This window comes from Fukomys damarensis, unplaced genomic scaffold (assembly GCF_012274545.1).
Source record: "Fukomys damarensis isolate Sample0158 unplaced genomic scaffold, DMR_v1.0_HiC HiC_scaffold_27, whole genome shotgun sequence".
Taxonomy (NCBI): domain Eukaryota; kingdom Metazoa; phylum Chordata; class Mammalia; order Rodentia; family Bathyergidae; genus Fukomys; species Fukomys damarensis.
The window spans coordinates 1,374,718-1,384,543 of NW_022900939.1; the positions used below are offsets into that span (position 1 = coordinate 1,374,718).

A 9,826-nucleotide genomic window follows, 5' to 3' on the forward strand; every position below is an offset into this window, starting at 1 on the left:
TGTCATTTTATTTGGACTGAGTGGATTCTTGGGGGGATTCTACCTGTCCATCTCTTTTGGGGAGCAAACTAGGTGGCAACATGATTGAGGACATAGTTTTTGGAAGACTTTATTGTTTCTCCTTCACTTGGTTCCATGACGGGAGGCCATTCTGCATGTCAGCCGGAGTCTTCAGATTGCTGTTGATCGTCTTTTAGAGAAGATGAGATAGAATGGACATTCAGATCGTCCTTGGTCGACCCTGAGCAGACCGAAGTGTTTTGTTCGAAATCCATATTCGATAGACAAGTTGGATATGTGTCTTGTACAACACTTTGGCTAGAAGAAGGGCGATAGTCTGGTTCCGTGTCTTCTGATTGTGTGTCTGTTGGCTTTTGGTCTCTGTGGTTCATGCCCTTTAGACTGATGTCTCTGGTTTGCAGACTGACTATTTGCATAGTGTTTTTAAGCATCATTCTGGATTGAAAATCTTGGTCCTTATCCCAGTGCTGCTGGTCTTGAAATTGCCAGCCTAGGCCATGTTGGGCTATGGTGTTCTGGGTCTGGACTTTTTGATACAAACTGCTCTGTTTTAGGGCTCCCTTCACTAATAGCTCCTGGGACTCCCAGTTTAGGCTACGCTGCCTTTCATGTTGCCGTTCTTGCACTTTCCAATCTTTGTTTTTCCAGCCTTGACTTCCGTAGTCTTGGGACTGCTGTGCAAAAGACAGAGAGTCTGAGGGTGACCAGTGTGGAGACTGACTTGCTGTCTGTCGAGAGTCTTGGCGTGGCTGCATTGGAGCACCTTCTGCTTGGGCTCATGGTCCTTCAGCTTGCCAGTTTGGGGGCTGTCCTTCTGGGGACTTCTCTTCTTTAGCTTGTTGGGTTTGTTTCTTTGGGGACTGCTCTTTTTTAGCCAGCTGACCCTTATTTTCTCCGTCTTTGAATTGTTGCTTTGGAGATCACTCCCCTTTGGCTGGCCAATCTTCAGTGTGCTGATCTAGGAACTGTTCTGATGTTTGAGTATATTGGGATTTCTGATCTATAGAATGCTTCTTTGTGAATAGCAAGGCTCTGATCTTCTGGTAGAGGGATTTCCGTCTTGGAGATTTCCCACGTTTGGCTTGTGGGCTTAAAGAAAGGCTCCTTGGGGATTTTCCACCTTTGTTTCTATGGTTTAAGGAAAGCTCCCTTCCTGAGGATTTCGTGTAATTTGGTTTCTCCTTAGATTTCCACTCTTGGGTCAGTTCCACAACTTCTGTTAGAATGTCTTGATATATTATTTCTGAAAATTGCTGCATTTGAGCTTGAATGTTTTCTTCCTTAAGATCTGGCTAAGGCTGGTGTGGGTGCTCCACACCAGGGACCTTTGCAGGATGGAAGGTCAGGGCTTCCTCTAGTATGGCTTGTGTGGGGACTGCTTGGAACGGCTTTCCTGTGACTGTTTGTCTTTAGAAGATGAGTCTTTGTATGTCAGATTAGAGGGCTCTATGATATGGAAGGAAGAGGATTTAGATGGCATGTCTTGTACTGGTGGGGCTTGCATTAGCAGAGATTTGGGTGGCAAGACCCCAACTGCAGGGAGAATTTCTGCAGGTGGCGATGGAAAAGCTTGCGGTGGCAAGTCCTGCTCCTGAAACTTCTGAGCTTGTTCTTTGCTTGTGTGTACAACAGCATATTCTAGGTCTTCATCTTTCAGTTGTTCCTCTGTGGAGACTCGGTGCCTATGTACATTTTCTGGGGACCTCACTTCTGATGTGTAAAGTAAAGGTTTCAGCTCAATTTTTCCAGCTGATAATTTAACATGTAGAGGTAGGTCATCCTGTCCATTTGGAGAAAGTGCAGGCCTTTCCTTGCATGGCGGTGACCTGTCTTGGCTGGCTAAGGGGCTTCTTGAGTGTATTAATTTGAAGAAAGCATAACTTCCAAAGAAAACGGTTTTGGTGTGTAGTGGTATATCAAAATGAGAAGAGTCATTTTGAAGATCAAATTGTAGTTGAGCATTTTCTTCCTGGACAGGTTGTTGACTCTTTTTTGTAACATCGGAAGGCAAGAAAAACACAATCTAGAAAACCAAGGTCGGGGGGAGATTAATACAACAGAATCATCTTTGATGTTATTTTCTTTTTGTAGCATCAAATTATTTTTCATTCTGACTTAAGACAGTGAGTAGGAAACAACATATGAACAAAGAATCAGAAGTGAAATACCTGTTCTCCCTTTACCATCAACTCATTGGTGGTATAATGGAAGGTCATTATCCCTTATTATTTCATATGTTGGACAGGACAACATGGTTAAAATTGCCTTAGGCCGTTGTTAGGTGTTTTCTTATAACATCCGTTTACTACATCATCATGCAGGCAAATCCTGGATATGACTTTCTGAGAGAAATTACATCACACTTTCCAATATATGTGCATACAAATGTCTTAGCAACTTATTAACAGTAATTCAGAACTTTAAGCAATCCAAACAGCCACAAAGAAGTAGACAGATAAATGGATCGTGGGGTACCCATGCATAAAGTGAGGGCTTTAGTTTTTGTTTTTTTTGGGTACTGCGGATCGAACTTGGGACCTTGCACTTGCAAGGCAGGCAGCGGAACCAGTGAGCTAAATCCTAGGCCCCATGAGGGGTTTTGATAGACACAACAGCAGAGATCAGTCTCAGAAACAGGTTTCTTTGTGAAAGAAGCCAGATATGGAGAATCCTTATCTGTGGTTCCATGTCCGTGGAACTTGGGATCCTCAGCCCTAGTCTAGGTGATGAAGGTATCAACTACAAAAGATTCAGAAAATGAACCTTTTGCATTAATGATAATGTGCTCTCTTGGCTGGGTGATTGTTAAAGAGGTGCTGAGGAGTGAGCGGCAGACTTAGAATAGGTACATGTTATCCATAAACTATACTTCTAACTGCTTTTTTTTTTTTTTTTTTTTTTGATACTGAGGATTGAACTTGGGACCTTACACTTGTGAGGCAGGAGCTGGAACCACTGAGCTCAACCTCCAGCCCTGTAAATTAAGACTTCCATAAAGTGGATCTTTAGAAACACAGGAATGACATCCCTCTGACACAGAGCTGGGACTGGTATTTGGAACTCAGCAGAGCCTGGGCCAGGGTCCCAATGCTCTGGGACTCTGCAAGGTGGTTCAACCTCTCTACATGCCTGTTTCTTCCTATGTAAGTGGAGTTCAGCATCACTGCCAGTGTTTTGTTCTCCATCTGCTCTCCGGTGAGGAACCCATCTCACACTGTCTTACACCAACCCAGGGGTGAGCTCCCCACAGTCCACTAAGTCTGACACATCATACGCTGTGGCAGGGAGACAAGGACTACATCTGAACAAAGGTGACCAGGCTTGGTGGACAGCTCAAGGAAGAAAAGAACAGTTGTGCTGAAGGGTGGGGCTGAGCTTCGGCCTTTAATCACTCCCCTCAGGTCGGAGTGTCCCCAAGGACGGGCATCCTCAGAACACGGATGTACCTCATCCGCCTGTGCCCAGCACCGGCTTCTGAAGGACATTATCGTCACAGCGATGCTGAACTCCATGATGCTGATGATAAACAAGATCGACAAGAGTCCCTGCATGCGGGGAGGAAGAGGAAATGCAAGCGCTATCATCATCAAGATAAAAGCCACAGACCCTCAGCTCCATGACCTGATGTGAGAGGACTCGTATTTTAGACACTGTCTTTCTGATAAGGCAAAGTTAACGAGCTGTAATTCCCATAGGGGCCAAGATGGCAGTGGAGTGAGAGGGCCGACCACGCCTGTGGCCGGCGCGTGTGCTCTGCAGTTTTCCACAACGCACTCTCAGCAGCCTGGCATGGCACAGAGTCCAAAAGGCGAGACTCTGGAGATGGGACATGCTGGGCTCACCTGAGTCCAAGGTCGCGCTCGACCTTGGGCAGGTGCCTGTCTCTGAATCTTGTCCCCTTGCGGTTTATCCAAAAGTGACAATAGTCACCATCACTCGAGGAAACTGAGATGTCTGTAAGCTGGGCCATATGCAGTTTGCTGAGCAAGGGAGACCTGGTACCGGTCTTTGCGGAGCTTACGTAATGGTAGAGGGGTGAGCAACAACAATGAATTATCTACTTCCATGGCTGTGAGGGGATGTTCGGGAGGGTCTGAGAGGCGGGGGAAGGGAAGGAAGGGGTTGAGTGGAGAGGCGTTGGACCTGAGCTTTTCAGTGCTGCAGGGACTTCATCAGAGAGGGGGACGGGCCAGCCCTAGGGTGGGAGCATCCAAAGCAGAAACGGGACCCAGGTCTTAGATCAGTCCGTGAGGACGCCATACACGAAGGGACTCTGGGAGCAGCTGGAGTTCAGGTTCCCGGGCGGGCAGGCTATGTGCCAGAGGGTTTTGTGGGTCTTTTGATCCGGTGTTTAACAGCCACACCGGGGCACAAGCATTCATGAGACAAAATCGGGATTTAAACCCAGGGAGTATGGCTTCTGTGTCCCCTGCCCGCTGACCCACAGTACCCTCCTCAGCGGCCAGTTTAACGTTGGCACAGCCTCCGCAATGAGAACGGAAACCAAGGAGCCACGGCACTCCGGGCACACTTCAGACTCCGGGATGCGGCTTCCTTGCACTGACAAGGGCCACTTACGAGCAGAAGCGTTCTGCCCACAACGCACATTCCTTCGAGGGACGGCCTCTGGCAGAGCTTGTGTTGCTGTGTGTAGCTCACCACGCTGAGAATGACCCCAGCCGGTGCAGCCAGGGAGCTGACGATGTTCATGGGCGTGACAGACTGTCTCTGGAAAATTATTTGTAAAAACAGTAAAACAAATGAAAATTAAACTGAACAGAAAGTACCGTGTGATAAATGCTTAGTGCATTTTTCTTTCTAGATTCTGTCCAGGAATGCAGTGTTCTGTTGAGCTACTAAGAGGGAGAGGCTTGGTTGAGTTCTGATTCCTTGAAGTCAGAAGGAAACCAAGGTTCAGAATGGTCCAGGAATGCTCTAAGGTTTCGCTAGAGAAAACGTTCCCTTTTATCTCAATAAACCATCTCATAATCTGGAAGCAGTGTGGTGTGTTAGAAAATGTCTCAGTGTGGAGGTTATACTTGATTTCGAGCCTCAGTTTCAGTAGAAATTTGAACCAAGGATCTCTCAGAATTTCAATTTCTACCTTTAAAAGTGAGAATCACCTAACTGCAGGGCAGTATTAATTTATTTAATAAATATTTAGTATGCCCAAATATGTGCCAGGCACTGCATTAGGGTCCAGAGATTACAAAAAAAAAAAAAAAAAAAAAAAAAAAAAAAAAAAAAAAGATCACAGCAACAACAGAAAAAACAGAGGTGAGCAGAACTCACACAAGGTCAAAGTACTTAGAAGGGAGTGTGAGCATCATCATGTCTTTTCTAACTAGCATCTGACTGAACCCCCAAAATAACTTCTAGAAGTAGGGACTGCTCTCTTCATGGGGGGCAGGGCCTCAGGAGGTGGCTGTGGTCCAGTGTGACCCCAAAGCCCCTGCGGTCCTCTGGCTCTGGGCAGGACTCAGAGGGGGCCCTGCTGGGGCTGAAGGGGAGTCAGCATTGGGAGCAGAATGTCTGGGTTGCTGGGATTCGTTTTGGTCGGAGCAGTTTCTGAACCTTGGTGTTGAAAGACACTCTTGGCCAGATAATTTTTTTGCTGTTGTGGTTGGAGGTTTTCCTGTGCATTTTGGATACTCAGAAATATCCATGCCTCCATCCCACCAGAGGCCACTAGCACCCAGCCCTGACCACCAAGATCTCCAGGCCTTGTTGACTGTTCCCTGGGGAGGGGAAGGGCTGGAACGACTCCCAGGGCAGCACTGCTCGGGCTGGGGCTCCAGCTTGGGGTGGAGCCCGGGGCGGCCCCCAGCACTGCACACACTCACACACACTCACACACACTTACAGGGATGTAGAATGGTTTCCAACAGGCAGACAAGCAACTGTTTCCATTTACTTGCGGGAAAAAGGAGCAGGTGGAAGGAGGTAGCAGAGGCTGCGCTGGCAAACTGGAATGGGCAGACCTACCACGCGGTGCGTAACGACTTCCAGCGAGGACCTTCGCGTCAAAGGCTTTGCGCATAGAGATGAGGTGGAACGAGGAGAGGAGGGAGATTAGACAGAAGTCACAAAAGCGACTTACCAGTTTGCTCTTCAGTGTTTTGTCCGTCAGCGTGAGGAATCCCGCGACAATAAACTGTTAGGAGGACAGGAGACGGCAGTCAATGGTGTGAGCTTAACCGTTCCGTAATAACATCTCCATATAGGCCTCGAGCAGTTTTCGGAGTTCCGAGAAGCAACAGCAGGTGAAGCCGCTCCGAGCCCGGCGGGCGGGCGCGCTCTGAGGCGGGGAGCTCTGCGGAGTCGGCCTGAACCCACGCGCCTGGAGGAACCGTCACCCTCGGAGCGCCGCTCAGCTCCTCTCCTCTGCAGTACTCCTAGGGCTCTGAAGCGGGAGCGCACCAGATAGATGTGCTTAAATTATTGCCCATTCTTAAACTTTGTTTCTGTATTTGCAAAGAGGTAAGCAGGACATTTGCTTGTTTAACCTCCTGATGGGTATTGAGAAGCCTGTGGGGCGCTAGTCACACCGGGGCCTCTAGGAGCAGGCGGGGAGCACAGTCCCTGCCTCCTCCGGGGTGCTGCTCCGCGGTCCCGGTTCGGGGAGGGGGTGTCTCTGTGGCGTTCAGCGCCCGGGACGAGACCCAGCTCACTCCACTCCCCATAGTAGCTTCCCGAGGTTCCCAGTACTCACGACGGCGGGGCCCCAGAACGGATATCCTGTCAGCAAGAGGAGGGGAAAGTCTTGGGAGACGCCGGTGGAAGTGACTGCGAATATGGCGCCCAGGCCCACGGTGATCAGAGCAAGCAGGATCTGGACGGCCTGTGAGGGACAGAGGGGAGTCAGGTCCCCGCCCAGGGCCGGCCCATCCCAGCCTGCGTCTGTCCCCACCCTGCTGGCCCGAATCTCTGGGTTCGAATCCTTCACGTTGTCCTTTGTTTCCTACGTTCCCCGGGGCACCAACCTATCTTGTGTTGGACGCACACGGATGCATGTCTGGATTGTAGATCTCTTCCTAAAAAATTACTTAGTTTTATCACTACATTTGAGGTCTACATAAGGATCACATTCGTCCCAGGGAATTTGTCCTGATACACCCTGTCCCTAACGTACCTCGACTCTTCTTCTTTTCCCACTCCCCTCCCCTCCCTTCCACCCTCTTCCCTTCCCTTATTTACAAAAGCTTCGTTTCTATTTTTCTTTCTTTTCTCATTTTTTTCTTTTACCTTCTTGCCTCCTCACCTAGTTCCCCTTCCCGTTTGAACATTTTCAAACAGCCGAAATGCCCCTCACCAATGAATGGATAAAGATTGTGTGTGTGTGTGTGTGTGTGTGTGTGTGTGTGTGTAATACAATGGAGTACTACTCAGCCATAAAGAAAAACAAACTCGAGACATTTCTAGGTAAATGGATGCACCTTGAGACCATACTTGCAGGTGAAACAAATCAATCACAATGTGTAAATATCACATTGTTTCTCAGTGTGAGAAACTGAAAGTGTAAATGAGGACCAAGATGTATAACAGGTGCTGTAAACTTCTTCAGAACAGGATGACAAATGATTCGCCTCCCCCTGCTCAACCAGCCTCTTATGATTACTTTCCTCACACCCTGCTCCCTTCCCCTTTTCTGCACTGAGCACAGTTGTCCCTCAGGATCCCCGGCAGGGCCTGGAGGCATCGGCTCATGACCCTCAGAAAACACTGAGATTACTGGGCCACCGACCTCTGACGAAGCTGTCTTTATTTACAGCTACCGTAGCTCGTCTCGTGTACTCTACTCATCATGAAAATCTGGAACGTGTGCACGTCATCCTGATCATTTTTACTTCCTCTTCTCCTGCCCTCGCCCCTGCCCTCTCCCCCACCCCCAGGTTCCCTTCCCATCTGGGTGGCTTACAATATCTGAGACTATCTGAATGCTACGTGAGCAGTCATTATACCATATTAATCAGGGAATGGTGACAAGAAAAAATGCCTATACTTCCAGTACAGATACAATTTCAGTTTTGAGAAGTGGTTGGTTGGATTTTGGCTATTTGGAGGCCCAGCTGTTATGCTTTTGGCGTTAAGCTCATTTCGGTTCTGGAGATATTTATGAAGTCCATAGCAGGGGAGTTGGGGTGTGTCTTGTGTCTCCATCTCGCATTCATTCGTGGAACCCACATAGCAACAACCCAGGCAGCCAAGACTCTGTGGGGAGGTGTGGCAACCATGGCCTTGGAGGCTCTATTTGGGCTAAACCCTCCACCAGCATTCCGGGCTTTGGCCCCAGGCCATGCCCCCATGGCACCACACCATACCGTAAGTAGTGATTCACTCTTATGCCACGGATGGAGCAGTGCAGACCACTCTTGCCTAAGGATGTTTATGATGAACATCTGCAATGTGCCTTCTACCTTGGATTCACTATGAGCTCTGAGTATGGCTTTCAGAGAAGTCTTGATGCAGGCTTTACCTTGCCCCTAAGAGCTTCTTAGCAGGAGGAGGCACCACCACACCCCAAGTCACTTCCTTCTGGAGATATTTGCCCCAGTTTCCTGCTTCCTCTCTGCTAGGAGTGGAAGGTCAGTATCCTTAGGATTTCCTCAGAGTTAGGGCAGTTATTAAAGTAAAATGTTTTATTTCTGAGTTCATAAGCCCTCAGAACCATTTCTAAGACCTGAGGAAAACTACATGTATACCTGAACTTTTATTTCCTCATTTATAAGATGGGAAGTGGTATTATTGGCTCCACATTGGCTACTCCACTGGTGACCCAGTTCTTTGTACCATAAGGAAATGACTTAGAAGTGATGCTTCTGGCTCAAGATGAAAGGTGAAGGAAGAAACCAAAGGGAGAATCAACTCCCTCCCTGAAAGTCACTGTATACAATGATATCTCTGAAAACAAAGATGGGCAAAGGACTTCTCTGCCCCCTAGAAGATCCATGACTGGGGAGAACTCACCCCCAACAGTTCCGGCTCTCCCCATAGGAAGTCGAGCAGAGAGCTGTGGGGGGCATAGGGGAAGCCGGCCAGCACATGTGCATTTGGGTGGATGGTGGTGACACAAATCCTTCTTTTCTCCTGGGGCACTGACTGCATGATTCGATGGTAGAACTCTATTAAGAGAAGGAGCGAAGAGACATTGTAGGCAGGACCATGGTCTGTTTCTCCCCCAGTGTCACATAGAGTCCTTTGCAATGTCCTTAGTGATTTCTTTACTCAGCACTAGAATCCAGAACCTCAGCCATTGAGTCACAGAACCTGGGGATTCTAGAGCATGCCCAGCCCTCGTCTTCCGGGAGAAGGACGTAGCTGCACCAAAGATTTTGCATAGAAACTATAATAAATACAAAAGAAAACATTAAATTGTTTAAGTTACTAACCATATTCCTTAAGGGCGTAGCAATTAATAGTGAATTGTGGTGATTTTTCCACCTTTACAGAGGTCTAATTAACAACATTATATATATATTTATGGTGCACAACATGATGTTTTGACGATATATCCACGCCTTGTGAAATCACTGCCATCGAGCCAATTAATGGACCCTTCACTTTGCTTTGCCATCTTTTGTTTGTCTGATGAGAACTCTATATTTTTAAGTTAAGTAAAAAATCAACAGGAAAATACAGGACCAGATACAGTTGTCGTATTAACAGAGGCTATTTTAGTTTCCCAAAGAAACTACCCCTTAGACAAAGCCATCTGTGGAGTCAGTTATAATTAAATTCTAAGCAGAACTGACAAATCACCTGATCCTTGCAGAGAAGTTTTAAAAATCACATCTTGTCAATTAAA

The 9,826-nt window shown here is 47.7% G+C and overlaps 1 protein-coding gene across 1 annotated transcript; it reads right to left on the reverse strand.

The window, feature by feature from the left end:
- Positions 1–9,239, reverse strand: Ms4a14 (membrane spanning 4-domains A14). Its single transcript, XM_033756588.1, has 8 exons — positions 8,989–9,239; positions 6,734–6,862; positions 5,885–6,175; positions 4,600–4,749; positions 3,468–3,566; positions 1,388–2,044; positions 946–1,313; positions 1–795 (listed from the first exon to the last, which is right to left on the reverse strand). Exons 1-8 carry the CDS (start codon positions 9,124–9,126, stop codon positions 159–161), a joined length of 2,469 nt encoding a protein of 822 aa, XP_033612479.1. The 5' UTR covers positions 9,127–9,239; the 3' UTR covers positions 1–158.
- Between the last annotated feature and the right edge of the window lie 587 nt (positions 9,240–9,826).